The sequence below is a fragment of the Xenopus laevis genome, chromosome 8L (genome assembly GCF_017654675.1).
Source record: "Xenopus laevis strain J_2021 chromosome 8L, Xenopus_laevis_v10.1, whole genome shotgun sequence".
NCBI lineage: Eukaryota > Metazoa > Chordata > Amphibia > Anura > Pipidae > Xenopus > Xenopus laevis.
The window spans coordinates 9,266,946-9,291,121 of NC_054385.1; the positions used below are offsets into that span (position 1 = coordinate 9,266,946).

Consider the following 24,176-nt stretch of genomic DNA (forward strand, 5'->3'; position numbering starts at 1 on the left):
GAACTATTTATTAAGCTAGGATGGCCACTGGAAGGCAATGTACTTAAAAGTATATTTTGACTTGTAGCGCTTTAAAGGCACCCCGATCAAATGGCTGAAAACAATTGCTCTGTGATAAAATTGCAGCACCTTAATCACTGTTCCTTTACAGCTGGAGTGTAAAAAAAAAATCTGTTTAACTTTGCCTTTATATATGGGAGCATGATAGGCTTGTGAACAAGGGGTGTGGAATAAATAGCATTGCCATCTCTTCAAAGGTTTGAAGTTTCATGCCTGTTTCCAGGATATCCTCCCAGAACACAATGACCACAATTCCATATCCACGTTGGGATCTAGCGGAGCTACTGTGGGGATATCCTGAATGACGCAGACGCAGGAAGAGGAGGAAAATGCTACTGGGCTAATACAGAATTCACAGCTTCTACATATCAAAGAATGTTCCCTAGGTATATGTTCGCATATAGATGGGTTATATCTAGCAACAGATTGCTGTAAGGTGCTGCCAAGTGATCTAGTCCTCTTGAATTTACCCGATCAAAGGGCAGTAATGCAGTTACTTCCTAACTAGTTTAATCAGAGGTGAAAGATACTTGTAATTAATTCAGGCTTATAGGAATAGCATCAACCAATCAAAGGGCAGCATTAGTTATTCATTGGTGAAGCAACTGGCGCAGAGTCTGCATTTCAGAGCACATAACAAAAATGCAGCTGAGCTGATTGATATTCGTATATTTATTAGAAACCATTGACAAGAAACACAGACAAACAAGGCCATCGTTTCCTGTTAACAGAATTTAAGGAATTTATAAAAACGGTAAAGGCTTTACCCAATATTTAACGATACATTCAAGTCTCCACCCACAGATTTTTCATTTACAAAAAAACTACCGGTATTCTATATTGACTTGAGCAAATATGGAGGACGGGCTACTTAAAGAGGGTCAAAACTGACTTTGCAGCTGATATTTCTCACTTGTTTAGGCTTCTGTACCAACCAGCCCTTTAGCAGGGAAGACCTGTGCCTCTGAGTATGCCCAGCAGCTCCCCATCTTTCTTCCTACTGATTCAGAGCACCTGCTATGATCTGCTGTCACCTACCTGAGCTTGGGGATAGGGACCCACTCACAATATACTGTATATATACAGTAAAATACACATTGCAAGGCTCATCATCAGATTCACATTACACAGCAGCTTAAAAACCAGTGAATTCAGAATTGATTATTAATGAGCCTCTATGATGGACGTTAGAGTCCTGCAGCGGGTCGGTTACCCGCAAAAAAAGCAGGCACCCTGCGGAATGAGGGGAGGATTTTCAGGTGCAGGTATACCCGCGGGTCTCATCTAAATTTCACTCCTTTTACAGTTTCACAAAATTTGTTTCTGTCCCCGCCCACTTTTGATGTCGTCACTTCTGGTTTGATGGTGGTCGGCGGGTTGCAGGTCGGGTTGTGGATAAGGCAGTTGCGGGGTCGGGTAGCGGATCAAAATGGGTAAATATGCAGGTTACGGTCTTAGAAATAGGTTCCGCGCAGGACTCTAACGGACTTTTTGCTTGTGTTTTGATGGTTTCTAGTGGCCCCTAAGCTTCGATTCTCAGCAGCAACCCAGAGCACACTGAGCATGTGCAGTGCCACTGACATACACAAGAAGATGGGGATCTGCTGGGGACAACTTTGAAGGGCTGGATCATTACTGTTCTAGGGCTGCTGAACTTCTGGCCTGGTACAGTAAGTTCAGTATATAAAATACACATTTCTAGTCAGATTCTTTTCGGTTTTCCTTTAATTCTCATTGTTTATAAGTAGAAGTCAGCACTGGTTTTTTTCCCCCTGAAATGAGACTCTAAAGTACATGGAGTAGGGATGCACCGAATACAGAATTCCGTTCGGGATTCAGCCTATTTCAGCAGGATTCGGCCGAATCATTCTGTCCGGCCAAACCAAATCCGAATCCTCATTTGAATATGCAAATTAGGGCCAGGGAGGAAAACAGCGTGACTTTTTGTCACAAAACAAGGAAGTAAAAAATGTTTTCCCCTTTCCACCTCTAATATGCAAATTAGGATTCCGATTCGGTTCAGTATTCAGCCGAATCTTTCACTAAAGAATTCGGCCGAATCCAAAATAGTGGATTGGGTGCATCCCTAGTAAAGAGGCAGCTGCCATGTTGCTATCTCCAGCTAAAGTCGTTCCCCATAGATATTCACATCCCTCTGCCTATGTAATGCTGCTGTGGCCAGGGCCATATTTTACATGTAGGCACCTGTGGGCAGCCATCTGGGGTCTACATAGAATATTTTCACTTAACCCGCCACCAGCATAGCTAAGCCACCCTCTTTTTGGGATCGGCGCATGGAACAGTTGTGGACTGAGCAAGAATATTTTAGACACACAGTATCCGATGTTTCCATACTGTAGTATTTGAGATGGTGCAAAATGAGCAACTTGTAGTGTGGAAAGGAATAATTTGCATTCTTTTGTATGAGGCAAACCGCATGGACCGGTTGATTAGATTGTCCACATAGGAAACAATATGAGTTATTAGTGGTCTGGTGCAGCATGGTTTTGGGGCATAATAAATGGAGGAGGCTTCATCTGTACCTAAGGGTTATATTCCCTTTAAAATCATCGATTGCTTTATAGGAAACACAAATGTGAAGGTGATACTGAATTTCCAATTATTTTGGTGAAACATAAACAAATGGCCCATTACTAAATGAATAGGAAGCAGCCATGTTTTTGACTTGGGTGCCTGGAATTCATAGAAATTCATTCATTGCTTCCTCTCACTTCATTCCATGGAATTTGTTGGCAAATTATTCTCTTCTATAGAGTTCTCTAATGATGATGCGGCCTCAAACGTGCAGTCTCACAACTAACCTCCCCGCAACTGTCGGTAAACTGTCGAGCTCTTCCCATTGGCAGGCTTCTGTGAAAGCACAGCCAATAGCAATGCTCGGTTAGACCCTGCCTTACAATTTGGATTTTAGGGTGTGCTGCACCAACTGCTGGATGTCACAGAGCGCCCGCTCCAGGTAATGTGCTAGTCTAGCGGCGTTTGTCTCAGCACAGCTGTTGAACGCGGAGACCGAAAAGTTGATGTGATCTTCCATGGGGTTGTAGCATACGCCGTAACCATCAGGGACAACGGGGCCGAAGCACATGACGCAGTCTGTCTTAGCTGGTACCTGCATATAATAAGGTGGGTCAGCGATTCAGTCAGCTGGGATTATATATATATATATATATATATATATATATATATATATATATATATATATATGGAATAATATTATAATAGCCCACTGAGGAGTTTCATGACCATATAAAGGTACAAATCTGCCAGCATGGTGCGTTTATACAAGTCACAAGACGCCAAGGTGACTTCTACTTTATACAAGAGTCATAAGACACAACTCACACTGCGTATAATTTCAATTCCCTATTTACGAAGGCAATAAAGTTCCCTCCCTCATGTGCCTCTTCATTTTATGTGTGTTCTGCTGAATAAAAGCTATTATTGTTGTTAACTCCTGCATGCCTGTTTCTCAATCAGCCTCCAGTTTGGTCCCTATACCAGAGGCTCCCTAGTATAACATTAAAATGATCTTGACACGTTCTTTGACCATATAAAGGCACAAGGCTGCAGGCTGAGTTATACAGGGAACTCTGAGTATCACTCATGTATTATAAGGAATAATGTACCCCCTACTGTAAATGATAAGGATATTAGAAGTCACTGAGGGGTTGTTCTGTGACCATATAAAGGCACAAGGCTGCAGGCTGAGTTTACAGGGAGCTCTGAGTATCACTTCTGTATTATAAGGGATACTGTACCCCCACTGTAAATGATAAGGATATTAGAAGTCACTGAGGGGTTCTGTGACCATATAAAGGCACAAGGCTGCAGGCTGAGTTATACAGGGAACTCTGAGTATCACTCGTGTATTATAAGGGATAATGTACCCCCTACTGTAAATGATAAGGATATTAGAAGTCACTGAGGGGTTCTGGGACCATAAAAAGGCACAAGGCTGTAGGCTGAGTTATACAGGGAACTCTGAGTATCACTCGTATCATAAGGGATAATGTACCCCCACTGTAAATGATAAGGATATTAGAAGTCACGATGGGTTCTGTGACCATATAAAGGCACAAGGCTGCAGGCTGAGTTATACAGGGAACTCTTGAGTATCACTCATGTATTATAAGGTATAATGTACCCCCTACTGAAAATGATAAGGATATTAGAAGTCACTGAGGGGTTGTTCTGTGACCATATAAAGGCACAAGGCTGCAGGCTGAGTTTTACAGGGAGCTCTGAGTATCACTTCTGTATTATAAGGGATACTGTACCCCCTACTGTAAATGATAAGGATATTAGAAGTCACTGAGGGGTTCTGTGACCATATAAAGGCACAAGGCTGCAGGCTGAGTTATACAGGGAACTCTGAGTATCACTCGTGTATTATAAGGGATAATGTACCCCCTACTGTAAATGATAAGGATATTAGAAGTCACTGAGGGGTTCTGGGACCATAAAAAGGCACAAGGCTGTAGGCTGAGTTATACAGGGAACTCTGAGTATCACTCATGTATTATAAGGGATAATGTACCCCCTACTGTAAATGATAAGGATATTAGAAGTCACTGAGGGGTTGTTCTGTGACCATATAAAGACACAAGGCTGCAGGCTGAGTTATACAGGGAACTCTGAGTATCACTCATGTATTATAAGGGATAATGTACCCCCTACTGTAAATGATAAGGATATTAGAAGTCATCGAGGGGTTCTGTGACCATATAAAGGCTGCAATGAGTTGTGATACGTGACTTTTTTTTTGTGATGATGACATCACTAGGCATGTTTATAAGAATATTTGTTCTTCATGTCTTTTAAGAATGGATTTTACAGGTATTTCTTGGACAATGTTAACTGTATAATAGTTTCTCTCTACAAGGGAAACACATTCAGGAGACTAGTACCTGGCTGGTTGAGAGGTTAAAGTGCATCGCCACTGCATATGATGTATCCATAAAGACTTCTGGCATGCTGACGAGATCTTCGATGGCTTGAAGCTTCAGTCCCAAGAGGTGCCTGTCTATAGCTTTGCCACTTATAGCCTACGGAATAACAGAGAATAAATTATCTGACACCAATCGGACTGAGCTGCCCACGTGTAAAGGAGTATGGAGTAGGCATCCTATCTGAGTTTTCTATTGCGCTACTAGTCTGATTGATACTGCTGATCTGACAGTATTGGAGACGAAGAATCTCCCTTGGTACACGGACTCACGAGTACTGAATTCACTCGCTTCAAATTACAGCCCCCAGGCTTCTATGCGAGCAGCAGGGTAAATTCTGACAGTGTTAGCTGTACTTTGTACCTTACCGTGTCAGTGTAAGCACGATGAGCTTGTGCAGCCTTTCGAAGTAGATCCACTTTCTCCTGGTTCTGAAACAAAAGCAATTTTTAAGAAAATATCAACTTAATGCTTTGTATTATGCAACATTATTGTGCCATGGGGCGGATAAGGGTTGCTGCAGGCCCCCTCTTGCCTCTAAGCGAATGGGGATCCATTAATGGTAGTGTTATAAAGACAGAAAAAGAAGATATTTCCATTCACCTGTTTACTCGGATCATCCATGGACTCCACGAAGTTCATTGAATCAATCGAGGCCGAGCGGATGGTATCCGTTCTTCCCAGGCGGAACATCCTGAGAGAGGCACTCTCGTAGGTTGCACATACTTGCTTGTACATCCTTTAAATAAGCCATTAACATCAGTTACAATGAATAACCTAGCCAAACGTATATTTATTGCTTTTTTGCTGTGCCTCTTTCAAGCTTTCAAATGGGGGGTCACTGACTCCAGCAGCCAAACACTATTGCTCTATGAAACTCCTTTAATTGCTACCATCTATGCAGGCCCTCTCCTATTCATCTTCCAGTCTCTTTAAACCACTGCCTGGTTGCTAGGGGAAACTGGACCCAAGCATCCAGAGAGCTACTGAATACTAAACGGGAGAGCTGCTGAATGAAAAGTAAAATCATTTAAGAACTTTAAAAGATAACAAATCAAATTGTCTCAGAATATCACTGTCTGCCTCATACTAAAAGTTAATTCAAACTGAATCATTGCACGTTTGAGAACCTGAAAACCGCCACAAGGATTGTCTCAGTACAAAAGGTGCTTTCAGGTTAGCCACATTCAGAACCAGAAGAACTGAAGCTTGCAACTGCAGACTGCAATGAATCTTACCGGTAGTAGGCAAGCTGAAGGGCCACTTGTATAAAGGCGTCCGGGCTCATTTTCTCTGACTTGGGGAAATTTTTCCCGAATACGCTAAAGACGAAGACTTTAACGTCCAGATCATGAACCATTCTACAGGAGGGAAGGAACAGATCAGAAATTTGCATTCATGAATAGCCATTGCATTATCCTTTAAAGGAGAACTAATGCGCAACAAAGAATTAGGATTTCGTCACCCTCCTATGGCAGGTAGTAAGTACAAGGCCTGCAACAACATTGCTAGCATGCAACACAAACCCAATATGTATGCTACAGAGCCTAAAATGACCCTTAGATTCTCTATCAGGTGCCATCTTTGAGGAGGTGACCCTTGCACTTACATGTTGAGGTTCTGCTTGGCTTTCTCAATGTCATTCTTAACTTCCGGAGTGATGTTAAAGCGCAGTTTCTTCGGCAATGGCAGGGGAATCATTGGTGAGCGAATCATCTCAGGCCTTTTTCTGCATGAACACAGATAATATAGATCAGCCCCAACTCACTGTCCTCAACGAAGATTTCCCATTGGCCTGTCACATGGAGCTGACAGTTTCTGTTCAAACCCAGCTCAGGGGGTGCACATAGATATTTTCTCTTTAATATGGTGGTCAGAGTATGGTTTACTTTAGATCCAAGCTTATTTTTGCACCAGAGGGCTGTGCTTTCTGCACAGTAGGGTATGGCACTTTGAAGGTAACAAATAAAGCTCTACATCTGGTGGTCCATTTAAATTCATCTATGGGGAAAAGCAATGTAATGCAGTGAAGGCACCAGAACTTTCTCCACCAGGAAAACTGAGGCCATTCCAACCCTACAGTCAGGGGCTGGTGAGCTTATTATCATGGGTCCAATAATGTGTTGTACCTCTACTGGTGCCAGGGCCGCCATCAGAGGGGCACAGGGGGTATATAAGTACCGGGCCGGGGCTAATGGGGGCCCAGCTGTGCTGCACTTTTCGGATTAGCTGGGCCCCCCTTCACAGTGCCAAAGTCCCAAAGAGATGAAGCCGCGAATGGAGCCAAAGCCACGAGTGTAGCTGAAGCTGAAACCCTAAAGAGCCTAAGCCACTAAAGGACCCGAAGCTGAAGCTGCAAAAAGACCTGAAGCTGCAAAAGGACCCGAAGATGAAGCCCCGAAAAGACCCTAAGCCATGAAAGGAGACGAAGCTGAAGCCGCGAAAAGACCCAAAGCCACGAAAGGAGCTGAGGCTGAAGTCCCAAAAAGACCCTAAGGCACGAAAGAAGCCGAAGCCCCAAAAAGACCCTAAGCTATGAAAGGAGCCAAAGCTGAAGCCCAGAAAAGACCCTAAGCCACGAAAGGAGCCGAAGCTGAAGCCCCGAAAAGACCCTAAGCTATGGAATGAGCTGAAGCTGAAGCCCCGAAAAGACCCTTAGCTATGAAAGGAGCCGAAGCTGAAGCCCCAAAAAGACCCTAAGCTATGAAAGGAGCCGAAGCTGAAGCCCCGAAAAGACCCTAAGCTATGGAATGAGCTGATGCTGAAGCCACCAATGTGTTTATTAAAAAATGGTATTAAGCCCCTGGCCACCAATTTTTTTTTTTAAGAACTTTTATGGGGGGCCCTGGTTCCAGATTTTTTTTTAACTTGTGTGTGTGTGTGGGGGGGGGTACGGTTTTTAGAGCTGTCTGTATGGCTTTTTTACTGTGGGTGGGGCTGGGGACTGGAGTGAGCGAGGACCATGGGGCTCAGAAAATCTTGTTGGCCATGTTGATCTATGTAAAGAGATGTAAAAAGAGGAAACCTTTGATAGGTGCAAATGTGAAACCTTACGTGTACTCCACAACGTGATCGACCAAGGCGATGATAGGCGGCCCCTCGGCAGGAGCATGCTCATACACCAGTCCACATGACCCATCTTCAGCCACTATAAACTGAGAACAAAAACAACATTGGGAAGGATCCGCGGGGCATGAAGGTCACTGTTGTTATAAGCATTTTCATCCTTTGTTTTTTTTTACCTGAAGTGTTTTATCAAACCACCTGTTCCCACTGTTCCATCGGCTCCCGCCCCCGTGCAGCATCTGAGCAGCCACACGGCTCTTGTACAGGTCGTCGGAGACCCTCGGTATGGGGGCATCGAGGCAAACGGTGAAGATGCTCTTCTGGATTGTGCGCACTGATTCCTTATTGATTTTATCTGGGGGCAGAAGAGTTAGAGGCACATTTATCAAGGGTCGAATTTTGAATTCATGTGAGTTTTTAAGACTCCTATAAACTCGTTATTCGACCAATCGAAATTTATTAATAAAAGTGAATATTCTCAGCTCGGTCGAATTGAATCGACCCGAAAACTTGAATCAAATTGGATTCGAATTAGAAAAACTCATATCGAATTAAAAAAAACTTGATTAGGGTTTTGTTCTCTGAAAAAGACTCGAATGTCAGGAAGGCTGCAAACATCACCAAATTTGGTCCCTGGACCTCTCCCATTGACTTATACAGTAATTCGGCAGGTTTTGTAGTTGAATTCAAGTTCTTAAAGGGCCAGAGTATGATAAGTCTCGAAATTCAAATTTTAATTTGAATTAAAACTAGAATCGAGTTTGGATAATTCACCCTATGGGTAAGGGGTTCGGGGAGATTAGTCACCCTGGCGACAAATCTCCTCTTCTTCGGGGCGACAATCTCCCTGAAATGCATTCCCCTACCTTCCCGTCGGCTATAATGAAAAATCGACACCGGGATGGCACTCGTGATGCTTCATTTTCCGAAGTCGCCCGAAGTTTCCTTGTGAGGCGGGAAGGCAGTTCAGGGAGATTGTCGCCCCGAAGAAAAGGCGATTTGTTGTCGGTCCGACTAATCTCCCCGAACCTGCCCCTTAGTGTCATTAGCGCCAGAAACTACTCCCAGCTTTCTGTTCGCCCTCGGATCTCAAAATAGCAAAAAGGAGTTGTTCCTAACCACAGCAAAATCAGGGGCACATATGTGAATGGTGCGGTTAGCTGAATATTTCCCAGCATGCCTGCAAGCAGTGCCAAGGACTTATGAGAAGGGGATGGCAAGACGAAGTGTTTCTTCAGGAGGCCATGTGCATTTCTGGTGTGATTTCAAAAACTTAGATTCGAATCAAATGCAGAATAGTTGTATCGGGCTCCCATCTGGACTATTGATGTGGTATGCGGCAAGGCACAAATCCAGCCCTCCAGCTGCTTCAGGGATTAACGGGAGCAAAAAATGTAGCCTTCTGCTGCTATTGGAAAAGGCATGACTTATAAATACTGCAGGACAAAGCAAATTTATACATGCAGTGCTGCAGGGCAGGTATGTGGGACTGTGCGGAAAGGAAAACCCTTGTTTCCTGCTCTATGCTTAAAGGGGAACTATTGAGAAACTTACAAATTAAATATAAGTTTCAGCATACTGAAACAAGAAACTTTCTAAATTAGGGATGCACCAAATCCAGGATTCAGTTTGGGCGAATCCTTCTGCCTGGCCGAACCAAAATTTTGGATTCGGCCGAACCCCTGATTCTTTCGCAAAAGATTCGGCCGCATACCGAACCAAATCCTAATTTGCATATGTGCCTGCATGCTTTTCATGTAAGGGAAACAAGTGATACTTCTGTAATGCAAGATTCGGCTGAATCTGGAATCAAATCTGAACACTAATCTGCACACATAAATTAGCATTCCATGCAGAATAATTGTTACATGCCACAAATTCCCAAACTGAATCCTGGCTTTGGTGCATCTCTAGAGGAATCCTATGCAAATATTTGGGGGGTGATATAAAAACTTCTTGCAAAGAGCATCCTAGCTGGAATTGAACCTAGACCCCCAGCACAGCAATGCTAACCACTGTGCCGTCACTGTCCATTCATTTTCTCCCCTTGCCTGAAAGATGCTCATTTCAACTGCTATTATTTGGTAAATATGCTTGAGCATTCAATCAGCTTCCCTTAGATGTGGCCACCAGAGGTCACTGTTACATTAGTGTGGGTGCAAATAAGAGAAGCTCATCAGAGCAATCATGGCTGCTCCCATTGAAATGGATAAACTTCTGGCAAGCTCTTTGCCATCTATCAAACTTATGATTAGCCTCATCATCAGCAATGTCATGTCAGGCCTATATAAACATAAAACATATAAACACAGCAGATGTATTATTCTCATATGGTTAATATGTGCCCAACCGCGCCAACGGTTACCTTTGATGAGATTATTGTAGGCTTTTGCCCAGCTGTTCCTGTGATTGGTAGTTAGGATTCCGATTGGCTCCTTGTTTGTTTGCAGAGACGTTCCCCATATCTTTTCCAGCTGAGTGAAAATCTGATCCGATGTCAGAGGCGTCCCGTCGCTGTTATACACGTCCAGCTCGAAAAACTGAGCAGAGTTAAAGTACAAGAGTGTAAATGTGCAAATAAATAAATATATATATATATATATATATATATATATATATATATATAATCACATACCATTTGTGTCTAACATTTCGGTCATCATTAGGACCTTGATCAATGATCAAATATATTATGTAAACAAGTGATACTCAGAGTTCCCTGTATAACTCAGCCTGCAGCCTTGTGCCTTTATATGGTCACAGAACAACCCCTCAGTGACTTCTTATATCCTTATCATTTACAGTAGGGGGTACATTATTCCTTATAAAACATGAGTGATACTCAGAGTTCCCTGTATAACTCAGCCTGCAGCCTTGTGCCTTTATATGGTCACAGAACAACCCCTCAGTGACTTCTAATATCCTTATAATTTACAGTAGGGGGTGCACTATCCCTTATAATACATGAGTGATACTCAGAGTTCGCTGTTTAACTGTATAGCCTGCAGTCTTGTGCCTTTATATGGTCACAGAACAACCCCTCAGTGACTTCTAATATCCTTATCATTTACAGTAGGGGGTACATTATCCCTTATAATACATGAGTGATACTCAGAGTTCCCTGTATAACTCAGTCTGCAGCCTTGTGCCTTTATATGGTCACAGAACAACCCCTCAGTGACTTCTAATATCCTTATCATTTACAGTTGGGGGTACATTATCCCTTATAATACATGAGTGATATTCAGAGTTCCCTGTATAACTGTATAGCCTGCAATATATGTTCCAATATATGCTCATAAAATTCCTTGGTGACTCCTCCTAGCCTTAAACTTTATGACAAGGAGGTACATAATTTCCAATATCATTCCATATAATAAATGACATTATTTACAACAGCTCACCTGGAAGTTGTGGACCACAGTAATGTGGGTAGGGGGCTTGCTGGCCCGACTGTAATTGACAACAGAGTCGCGTTTTTGACCCGGAATGCGGCAAGATGATAAGATCTGGTAATATTGATTCATACAAAGTTGATTGCCGCCTAGATGTTCTACAGGAAGGGTCTCACTGGGTCAGGGGAAAATACAGAGATGCGTTTAAAACAGAGGCTGAAAATGAAAGAGGACATATAGACAAATATTTAATCTGTGGGAGGAACCACCGGACTCACTTGTCTATCATGGTCTTGAAGTCCAGAACACCTTCAATTAGCTTGGCAGCAAACCTTAGAGAGAACAAGACCCATATTACAAAAAAAAAGATAGAGACAGCGAGTGTAATAAGAAACAGTATGAACAAATCTACAGATAAGGAATGTTCTGGGCACACAATAAGCTATAAACTCATCCTGTACTGTCTAAGGCAGTGATCCCCAACCAGTAGCTCGTGAGCAACATGTTGCTCTCCAACTCCTTGGATGTTGCTCCCGTTGGCCTCAAAGCAGAATCTTATTTTTGAATTCCAGGCTTGGTGGCAAGTTTTGGTTGTATAAAAACCAGATGTACTGCCAAACAGAGCCTCAATGTAGGTTGACAATCCACACCGGGGCTACCAAATGGCCAATCACAGCAATTATTTGACACCCCAAGAACATTTTTCATGCTTATGTTGCTCCCCAACTCCTTTTTCTGCTGAATGTTGCTCACGGGTTCAAAAGGTTGGGGACCCCTGGTCTAAGGGAATCAATATGGCACCTCCTCCTCCCATATGTATAAATACAAATATACAGAGAAGGAATGTTCTGGGCACACAATAAGCTATACCCTCATACTGTACTGTCTAAGGGAATCAATATGGCACCTCCCTCCTCCCATATGTATAAATACAAATATACAGAGAAGGAATGTTCTGGGCACACAATAAGCTATACCCTCATACTGTACTGTCTAAGGGAATCAATATGGCACCTCACTCCTCCCATATGTATAAATACAAATATACAGAGAAGGAATGTTCTGGGCACACAATAAGCTATACCCTCATACTGTACTGTCTAAGGGGATCAATATGGCACCTCCTCCTCCCATATGTATAAATACAAATATACAGAGAAGGAATGTTCTGGGCACACAATAAGCTATACCCTCATACTGTACTGTCTAAGGGAATCAATATGGCACCTCCCTCCTCCCATATGTATAAATGCAAATATACAGAGAAGGAATGTTCTGGGCACACAATAATCGATACCCTCATACTGTACTGGCTAAGGGAATCAATATGGCCCCTCCCTCCTCCCATATGTATAAATACAAATATACATAGAAGGAATGTTCTGGGCACACAATAAGCTATACCCTCATACTGTACTGTCTAAGGGAATCAATATGGCACCTCCCTCCCATATGTATAAATACAAATATACAGAGAAGGAATGTTCTGGGCACACAATAAGCTATAGTATCTATACCCTCATACTGTACTGTCTAAGGGAAACAATATGGCACCTCCTCCCATATGTATGAATACAAATATACAGAGAAGGAATGTTCTGGGCACACAATAAGCTATACCCTCATACTGTACTGTCTAAGGGAATCAATATGGCACCTTCCTCCTCCCATTTGTATAAATACAAATATACAGAGAAGGAATGTTCTGGGCACACAATAAGCTATACCCTCATACTGTACTGTCTAAGGGAATCAATATGGCACCTCCTCCTCCCATATGTATAAATACAAATATACAGAGAAGGAATGTTCTGGGCACACAATAAGCTATACCCTCATTCAATATGGCACCTTCCTCCTCCCATTTGTATAAATACAAATATACAGAGAAGGAATGTTCTGGGCACACAATAAGCTATACCCTCATACTGTACTGTCTAAGGGAATCAATATGGCACCTCCTCCTCCCATATGTATAAATACAAATATACAGAGAAGGAATGTTCTGGGCACACAATAAGCTATACCCATATAGTGCATCTCCTACTCTGTACACACTGGTAGATAACAAAAGAATATGACGAATAAATATATGTAAATGTCCTTTTATACAGCAGGAAGTAGTTGCAGATAAATTACAATAAGTAGTTGGGAGCTGCTGGTGTGATCACCACTTGCACTGGACAAGTGCAACCCTGAGTTATTGGAGTGGGCACCTTGCCCAGCTCAGTGCGATTATTATAGTCAGATGGTATTTAGTACTAAGCTCTGGCAGAGACCAATGGGATCCACGGGGATTGAGGGAAAGGTTACTCTGCATAGGGTTCAGTGTTTCACATTGTGCAGATGTGACTTCAAGGTCAAAATGAGCTTTTTGTTAGATCTTTACCTTAGTTGTCCTTGACGATCCACAAAGTCTTGCTTGGGTAATACCACCCCCGGGCTGGAATGGACCACCACTGGCATACGGTATTCCAGATAGGCTGTATGCAGCCACCATTCCGACAGCTGAGATGTCACCATGCAGAGAAAATGGAAAGTAAATAAAATTAACCCTTTGTTATTATTACAAATCATCAGCAATAAGCAATTCTCCCTCTGTCCTGCCAGACATACTCATAATAGGAAAGATTTCAATATACTGGAAGGGAGAGTGAGAATAAATAAATCCTTGTCCAGGAAGGAAACAATTGCAGTTACAGGTATACTGGGTTTTTTCATCCAGTGAGTAATTACATTATTCTGCTTACAGAAGAAAAATGTAAGCTAACTGATGATTGGTTGCTGTGCTAACCTTAAAGGGGAACTATCGCGAAAATGAAATGTTATATTAGCTTCAGCATACTGAAATAAGAAACTTTCTAAGTACAATCAACTAAAAATCCTATACCGTTTCGGAAATAATCAAGTTTATCGGAGGGAAATATTCAGTCGTGTGCAAACGATTGGATCTTATAGTCCATGGCCATCTTAAAGGGGAACTATCGCGACAATTAAAATTTAATATAAGGTTCCTCATACTGAAATTAGGGATGCACGGATTCGGCCTTTTTACAGCAGGAATCAGATTCGGCTGAATCCTTCTGCCCGGCTAAACCAAATTCTAATTTGCATATGCAAATTAGGGGCGGGAAGGGAAATTGTCAGACTTTTTGTCACAAAACAAGAAAGTAAAAATGTTTTTCCCTTCCCACCTTTTTCATTTTGGTATTCGGCCGAATCTTTTGCAAAGGATTTGGGGGTACGGCTGAATCCAAAATAGTGGATTTGGTGCATCCATAACTGAAATAAGATACTTTCTAAATACAATCAATTAAATATTTTGTACTGTTCCTGAAATAATCAAGTTTATCGGAGGGAAAGATTCAGTCGCGTGCAAACGATTGGATCTTATAGTGCATGGCCAGCTTAAAGGGGAAATATTGCGACAATTAAGATTTAATATAAGGTTCGTCATACTCAAATAAGAAACTTTCTAAATACAATCAATTAAATATTCTCTACCGTTTCTGAAATAATCAAGTTTATCGGGGGGAAAGATTCACTTGTGGATCTTATAGTGCGTGGCCAGCTTAAAGGGGAACTATCGCGACAATTAAAATTTAATATAAGGTTCCTCAAACTGAAATTAGGGATGCACCGAATCCAAGATTCGGTTCTGGATTCGGACTTTTTCAGCAGGGTTCGGATTCAGCCAAATCCTTCTGCCCGGCAGGACCGAAGTCTAATTTGCATATGCAAATTAGGGGTGGGAAGGGAAATCGTGTGACTTTTTGTAACAAAACAAGAAAGTAAAAATGTTTTCCCCTTCCCACCCCTAATTTGCATATGCAAATTCTGGTATTCGGCCGAATCTTTCGCAAAGGATTTGGGGGTACAGCCGAATCCAAAATAGTGGATTTGGTGCATCCCTAACTGTACCGTTTCTGAAATAATCAAGTTTATCGGGGGGAAAGATTCACTTGTGGATCTTATAGTGCATGGCCAGTTTAAAGAGGAAATATTGCGACAATTAAAATTTTATATAAGATTCCTTATACTGCAAATAATAAACTTTCTAAATACCAATTAAATATTCTGTACCGTTCCTGAAATAATCAAGTTTATCGGGGGGAAAGATTCACTCGTGTGCAAACGATTGGATCTTATAGTGCATGGCCAGCTTAAAGGGGAACTATCGCGAAAATGAAAATTTAATATGAAGTTCCTTATACTGAAATAAGAAACTTTCTAAATACAATCAATTAAATATTCTGTACCCTTCCTGAAATAATCAAGTTTATGGGAGGGAATGTGCAAACCATTGGATCTTATAGTCCATGGGAAGGTACAACCTGACCACTGATTATTTGTCCCTATTCCTAACAATTACCCAGTTTTCCGTTTTCCTGGCTCTCCTCTCCAGCCCTTTCTGCAGGCGCTCGCCCACGCCGGATGTTCGGAAATCCTCCACTAGCTCGCTGGTATGGCTCCATTCCTCCTGGCTGATTAGAGGCTTCAGCGCCAGCAAATACTTGTCCAAGGTCTGCTGCAGCGGGGGCACTGGTAGGCAGGGTAGGCCCTCCTGGTGCGCCAGGTACCTCCCGGGTAACTTCACCAGTGATACGGGCTTCACCAAACGCACCGGCTTAGCCTGTAAAAACAGACCATCAATACAGGGGTGGTTCACCTTTAAAGGACAAGGAAAGTTAAACTAAAGAAGTAGCTAGAAATGTTGTAGATTATGTTTTGGACTTCTGTACCAGCCCAAGGCAACAGCCCTTTAGCAGTAAAGAACTGTGTCTCCAAAGATGCCCCAGTAGCTCCCCATCTTCTTTTCTGCTGATTCACTGCACATGCTCTGTGCTGCTGTCACTTACTGAGCTTAGGGACCCACTCACAATATACAGTACACATAGAATAGAAATGTCACAATATAAGGCTGATTAGTAATTAATACACATAATTACTACATGGCAGCACAGCAACCAGTGCAATTAGCATCAGAATTTAATAATCAGCAAACCTGTAGCATCAGCTTATATTACAGGGGAAGCTCATTTACTGCTGGATAATTAGTGACGAGCCCTAAGCTTAGCTTCTCAACAGCCAATCAGAGCCCACTGAGCATGTGAGTGTCACAGACACTTTCCAAGATGGTGACCCCCTGTGACATGTTTGAAGTCCTGGATCATTGCTGCTATTGACAAGCTGAAACTTTAGCCTCGTGCAATAAGTTCACTATATAAAACATGCCATTTTTAGCCACATTCATTTTTAGGGTTTAGTTCTCTTTTAGTACAAGTATGGGACCCGTTTGCCAGAAACTGGTTATTTGGAAAGTTCCCAAATTAAGGAAAGGCTGTCTCCAATACACTCCATTATAATTAGGGATGCACCAAATCCACTATTTTGGATTTGGCTGAACCCCGAATCCTTCGTGAAAGATTCAGCCGAATACCGAACTGAATTTGCCCGTGCAAACTAGGGGTGGGTAGGGGAAACAATTTTTTACTTCCTTGTTTTGTGACAAAAAGTCACGTGATTTCCCTCCCAGCCCCTAATCTGAATATGCAAATTAGGATTCGGTTCGGCCGAAAAATGCTGAATCCCGGGTTCGGTGCATCCCTAATTATAATTAAATAATCAAAATGTTAAAAAATGATTTCCTTTTTCTGTGTAATAATAAAACAGTCACTTGTACTTGATCCTAAGTAAGATATAATTAATCCTTATTGGAAGCAAAACCAGCCTAATGGGTTTATTTAATGTTTATATGGTTTTCTAGTAGACAAGGTATGAAGATCCAAATTACGGAAAGATCGGTTATTCAGAAAACCCCAGGTCCCAAGCATTTTAGATAACGGGTCCCATACCTGTATGTTGTAAAATAGCTAATTCTAAGCAACTTTTCAATTGGCCTTCATTTTCTAAACTCACATAAATTCGACCAATCGAAATTTAATAAAAAAAAAATAGAATTTTCCAAACTCGGACGAATTATACCGACCCGAAAACTCGAATCGAATTTGATTCGAGTCTTTTCTCAAGATGTTTTCTCAAAAACTCAAATGTCAGGAAGGGTGCAGACAATTCCAAATTGATCCCTGGACGTCTCCCGTTGTCTTAAACGGCAATTCGGCAGGTTTTAGTAGGCAAATAGTCGAATTCAATTTTTTTTAAAAACTCCAATTGAATTTGAATAACTCTCTAGTTGAATTTGACAGTTTTGACCATAAACAAATTTAGCTATACTATACTGTACCTTAATGGACACGGACTTGTCTTCCATTGCTGGGAGTGGGCTGGCCCCAAAATAGGGTACCTTTTTACCTGTCTCTTTAAGATTAACCTGTATTCCCAGCTCCCCAGTGCAATATACATGCAGGCTCAAACTGCCAACTTACACGAGTGTTTTACTCTGTCGAGAAAACAAGAGAGGAGTCATTGACACCCAAAGCGGCATGACATTGGCGAGCATCTGGGGCCTATTAAATATGAACCTATAATTAATATACAATTACAGAGATGATTAAGTGACATAAAGGGAGAGTAAAGGAACCTGATTTACAGCAAAGGCATGAGAACATGATCAAAAGTGGGAAATTAAAAGGGAAATTAATTTGCCTTAAAGGATCAGTAAAATAATTAAAAAAAATAAATGTTAGTATAGAACAAAAAAACAAAACAAAGACAGTTTAAACTTTTAAATCACTAAGCCTTTATTAAGAAATAACTTGCCGAAACTTGAGAAAAGTCAACACGGCAACGATCCATCACGCGGCGCTCGATTTGTCCTCCCTGGCTATCTTCTATAAGGAAGGCAGGGAGGAGAAATCGAGCTCCGCACGATGGATCGCCCGATCGCTTTCTGAAGGGGAGCGCAAGTAGAGTTTCGGTAAGTTATTTCTTAATAAAGACTTAGCAATTTAAAATTTTAATTTGTCCTTGTGTTTTTTTTTTTTCGTTCTATACTAACAATTTTTTTTTTTAAAGTGATGTTACTGGTCCTTTAAAGGGGTTGTTCACCTTCCAGCACTTCAGTTCAGTTGGTTTCAGATTGTTCAACAGAAATAAAGACTTTTTCCAATTACTTTCTATTTTCTATATATTTCGATTCTTTCCCTATTAATAAAATTGGGGTCAAGCATCATTTTTACTGGTAAGGCTGGTAAAATACTGGCCAAGTGGCAACCCTATCTGGGAGGAGGGGGGGTCGCTGACCCTTAAAACTGTTCTTAATTGATACATTTAGTTGATACATTTCTTATGTTACTGGGTTTCATTACAGGCAGCTGTTAGAATTGATACAATAGTTGCTAATACTACAGAGATGCCGCTGAGAAATGCATCAACTAAATGTTGCACAATTGTAACAGTTTAGAGTCTGAACCTGAATTACTGAGCTGCCAGACTGAAACACCAGAGACAAAAAACTTGGATTTTTGAAAAACAGTAAAAAATAAATAATGGAAAGTAATTGAAAAAAGTCTTTATTTCTGGGAACAATCTGAAAACAACTGTGTTTGGAAGGTGAACAACCCCTTTAAGGTGGCCATAGATGTAACAATTACGATATTTCTTGGAAAAGATCTTTCCAAGAAAGATTGTTTGTTTCAATACACACGTTTACATGATTTTCTAGTAGACTCAAGGTATGAAGATCCAAATTACAGAAATATCCGTTATCTGGAAAACCCAGAGCACTTTGGATAACAGGTCCCATACCTGTGTTATCAGAATAGGACATTCTTATAATAATATATATAATAGTAAAATATTAGGCTGTTTTTGGAAGGGGAACAACCCCTTTAAACAACCCCTACCAGCACCCTTGATTTAATGTCTTAAAACTACAAAAATATTTAATACTATAGTATTAAATATTTTTGTAGTTTTAAGACATTAAATCAAGGGTGCTGGTAGGGCATGCTGGGAGATGTAGTCCTAAGATGTTAATACGATCAGTGGGTCTGGATGGTGAACTGGATCAGCTCAATGTGACCCACCACTTTGGTGTTCAAATCAGCCAAAAATCTGCTCATTGGTGACTTCATCAAACCAGTGGAACTTTCTATGGAATGGCTGATCCTCCTCCTGTGACTGACAGTTTAAACTTGGGTTCATATGGACAGATCATTTATTAGGATCATTCACACCCCCCCACCTATCCTGAAGAGCTTACGCTTAAACACATCTATGAACACCATGAAAGCCTATTCCTTGTGCTGATGTGTTGGGGATTCTCATCATAGACCCCACTTATTTATACTGCAGATCAGAGGTTTAGCTCTAGAAGAAGCAGACCCAACAAACATTATGGGGCCCAATGGGACACTGGTTAACTTTTAATTAGGGATGCACCGAATCCACTATTTTGGATTCGGCCGAACCCCCGAATCCTTCACGAAGGATTCGGCCGAATACCGAACCGAATCCTAATTTGCATATGCAAATTAGGGGTGGGAAGGGGAAAACATATTTTACTTCCTTGTTTTGGGACAAAAATTCATGCAATATCCCTCCGCCCTAATTTGCATATGCAAATTAGAATTCGGATTCGGTTCGGCCGCACAGAAGGATTCAGCTGAATCCGAATCCTGCTGAAAAAGACCGAATCCTGGCCGAATCCCGATCCGAATCCTGGATTCAGTGCATCCCTACTTTTAATATGTTATAGAATTTTAAGCAACTTTTCATTTGGACTTCATTATTTATTTTTCAAAGATTTTTCAGTTATTTCCCTTTTTCTTCTGACTCTTTCCAGCTTTCAAATGGGGGGTCACTGACCCCATCTAAAAGGTAAATGCTCTGTTAGGCTACAAATGTATTGTTATTGCTACTTTTTATTACTCATCGTTCTATTCAGGCCTCTCCTATTCATATTCCAGCTTCCTATTAAAATCAATGCGTGGTTGCTAGGGTAATATGGACCCTAGCAACTAGATTGCTGAAATTGTAAACTGGAGAGCTGCTGAATAAAAAGCTAAATAACTAAAAAAAAAACACAATAAAAGATAAAAACAATTTGTCACCGAATATCACTCTCTACATCATAGTGAAAGTTAATTTAAAGGTAAACAAACCCTTTAAGCAGTTATAACAAAAGTTGTAAATGTATAAAGTTTATTAAAAAGTGTCTTATTTCTGACATATAGGAGGGCCCTAAAATGGCAATGCTGTGGGGCCCGGTATCTTCTAGTTGCTTCACTGATACTGCCTGACCCTTGAACCACAGCATTGTCACTGCTCGTTAAAGAAAAAAGTAAACAACAAATCCACAAGTAGAATCGACAAATACTCAAACTTTGACCCAAACGAAACGCCAATGTCTAAGCCGCTCCTCTTGCGTTTAAAGGGATCATTCACCTTTACATTAACTATTAGTATGATTTAGAAAGTGATATTCTGAGACAATTTGCAATTGGTTTTCATTTTTTATTATTGGTTATTTAGCTTTTTATTCAGCAGCTCTTCAATTTGCATCTTAACCAATCTGGTAACTAGGGTTCAATTTACCCTAGCAACCATGCACGGATTTGAATAAGAGACTGGAATATAAATAGAAGATGCCTGAATAGAGGGATCAGTAATAAAAAGTAGCAATAACAATACATTTGTAGCCTTGCAGAGCATTTGTTTTTAGATGGGGTCGGTGACCTCCATTTGAAAGCTGGAAAGTGTCAGAAGAAAAAGGCAAATAACTGAAAAATCGATGAAAAATAAACAATGAAGACCAAATGAAAAGTTGCTTAGAATGGGCCATTCTATAACAACTAGAAATTAACTTATGGTAAACTACCCCTTTAACCTTTATGCACCAATTTTCTGCCACGTTCCATATAGAACAGGAACGCATTAACCACCGACTGCCGCTTCTAAATGTCGCTCCGTACGCCTGGGTACAGAAACAGCCCCGTCGGTAATGCAATCTTCCCAAAATATGTCTGCTATGGGGCGCCGTTCCAGCACTCACAGTAATAGAACAGATGCACGGCCCGGGGACACACTGTCCAACTGGCAGATTGTTGTGGCTCTAACTGTCAGACTTTTTGGGACTTTCTCAAAGGATCAAAGACGTTTAACGTCTCGTGTGGGTGCCACTGCTGGGGGTATTAGTAAATATAAGTGCAACTAAAAGCACAATCTGCTTATCCCTTCTTTCGTTCTGACTCTTGAATCAATGTAGCAGAAGCCAGTTTTCTGCAATGCCTATTGGCAGGTATTCTATCATTGCTCATGATACTTGCTCAGTGGAGGGACTGTCCCACCAATATGGCAGCTCCCACTGACATCAATAAATACAAACATGAATGGAAATACAGCTTTTCGGGCAACATAGACCATACGAAGATGCTTTCCTTTGGTAATATTTCCCCTTTAATCAACTGCTGCACCCCCAAATTGTGCACGTTACACAGCTGCACTACCGCAATTGTGAGTGTAACTAATGCTTTACTGTTGCACTTGGGGTTCAGCTGATGCAAATGAATTACACCCCCCAAAATATTGCTGGTCGGTTGTTATGGGTAAAGTTATTCCATTTGTTATGGTCTTGGTGTTGCTATGGGTTACAAGGCCAACTGATAGAACATAATTGCTAGTATGTTATGGTGCAAGCAGACACAATCAGAGGGTTAGTAAGTTATGCTGCACACCCCATGCTACACAGTGATACCCCACACAGGGGCAGGTGTAAGGCTGCTGTGTGTCAGTTGTGGATTCAGGGGAAGGTCCTTACCATCTCGGGAGCCCAAGAGGTTCTGCTGCGGCTGGGGCTTTAGGTCCCACGAGCTAACCTAGTGAGACTTTGCTCTGTGCCATATGTGATCTGAGCTAAAATGGGTATTATGTGCCTCCACTCCATATGTGACTTGCTTAGGGATGGATGCTGGGAAATGTATTCGGCTGCAAGTTGGACACAGTATATATATTTATCTGACACCATCTTGCCTTACTATACACGCTATCCCACAGTTCCAGCCCCTTTCCCTGTCACCAGCTTACCTTACTATACACACTATCCCTGCCACCAGCTTACTATACACACTATCCCTGCCACCATCTTACCTTACTATACACACTATCCCTGCCACCATCTTGCCTTACTATACACACTATCCCTGTCACCAGCTTACCTTACTATACACACTATCCCTGCCACCAGCTTACCTTACTATACACACTATCCCTGCCACCATCTTGCCTTACTATACACACTATCCCTGTCACCATCTTGCCTTACTATACACACTATCCCTGTCACCAGCTTACCTTACTATACACACTATCCCTGCCACCAGCTTACCTTACTATACACACTATCCCTGCCACCAGCTTACTATACACACTATCCCTGCCACCATCTTACCTTACTATACACACTATCCCTGCCACCAGCTTACCTTACTATACACACTATCCCTACCACCAGCTTACCTTACTATACACACTATCCCTGCCACCAGCTTACTATACACACTATCCCTGCCACCAGTTTACTATACACACTATCCCTGCCACCAGATTACCTTACTATACACATTATCCCTGCCACCAGCTTACCTTACTATACACACTATCCCTGCCACCAGCTTACCTTACTATACACACTATCCCTGCCACCAGCTTACCTTACTATACACACTATCCCTGCCACCAGCTTACCTTACTGTACACACTATCCCTGCTACCAGCTTACTATACACACTATCCCTGTCTCCAGCTTACTATACACACTATCCCTGCCACCAGCTTACTATACACACTATCCCTGCTACCAGCTTACCTTACTGTACACACTATCCCTGCTACCAGCTTACTATACACACTATCCCTGTCTCCAGCTTACTATACACACTATCCCTGCCACCAGCTTACCTTACTATACACACTATCCCTGCTACCAGCTTACTATACACACTATCCCTGCTACCAGCTTACTATACACACTATCCCTGCCACCAGCTTACCTTACTATACACACTATCCCTGCCACCAGTTTACCTTACTATACACACTATCCCTGCCACCAGCTTACCTTACTATACACTATCCCTACTACCAGCTTACTATACACACTATTCCTGCACCATCTTACTATACACATATTATTAGGATTATAAAGAAAGCAGACCCTGTGGCTGTTTGGGTTCATAAGGTATAGGGGTCCCAGTGGGTCACTGACTAATAAGTAGCTTAATAAAATGCTATATCTCCAAAGTTTGGGAATGGTTGTGCTTTGGGCCCCAGTATCTTGCTTGTATCCATGTAAAACGCCCAACCCTTGCCCCAAAACCCTCAGTACAACACCCCCACACAGACACAGCAGCCCCACGTAAACTGCCCACTGAGGAGCCCCAGCAATTGCCCCATGATCATCTCCAGCACTTGCCCCATGATCATCTCCAGCACTTGCCCCATGATCATCTCCAGCACTTACCATGCTCCTTGCTATGAAAGCCAACATTATCTGCCCTGCTGGGAAATGCTCCCGGGAGCCCAAGTCCAAAGTCTCCGTGTGACTCGATCTCTGAGCTGCCCCTGTCCCCTGGAACTGTCAGTCACAAGGGCAAAAGTGGAACTTCATTTCTGATCTGTCAACACAACTGGGAGAGGGGAGGGGCGCAGTGGCCATTTTAACTGTGGGCAAAACATTGGCCCAATCTGTTCTTCTGTCACTTGACACTCCTCCTAGACACACGCCTTC

General features: G+C 41.9%; 1 protein-coding gene across 2 annotated transcripts; it reads right to left on the minus strand.

Moving 5' to 3' along the window:
- Window positions 1-714: 714 nt before the first annotated feature.
- Window positions 715-24,130, minus strand: crata.L (carnitine O-acetyltransferase a L homeolog). Of its 2 annotated transcripts, XM_041572463.1 has the most exons (15): window positions 23,910-24,130; window positions 17,733-17,888; window positions 15,861-16,121; window positions 13,878-13,996; window positions 11,767-11,820; window positions 11,498-11,663; window positions 10,459-10,633; window positions 8,270-8,448; window positions 8,082-8,182; window positions 6,637-6,756; window positions 6,266-6,388; window positions 5,631-5,766; window positions 5,396-5,458; window positions 4,989-5,126; window positions 715-3,190 (listed from the first exon to the last, which is right to left on the minus strand). In XM_041572463.1, exons 2-15 carry the CDS (start codon window positions 17,757-17,759, stop codon window positions 2,975-2,977), a joined length of 1,878 nt encoding a protein of 625 aa, XP_041428397.1. In that variant the 5' UTR covers window positions 17,760-17,888; window positions 23,910-24,130; the 3' UTR covers window positions 715-2,974. The 2 variants fall into 2 exon arrangements, with proteins under 2 accessions (XP_041428397.1, XP_018096873.1); XM_018241384.2 differs by lacking the exon at window positions 17,733-17,888 and having other exon boundaries at window positions 23,910-24,126.
- Between the last annotated feature and the right edge of the window lie 46 nt (window positions 24,131-24,176).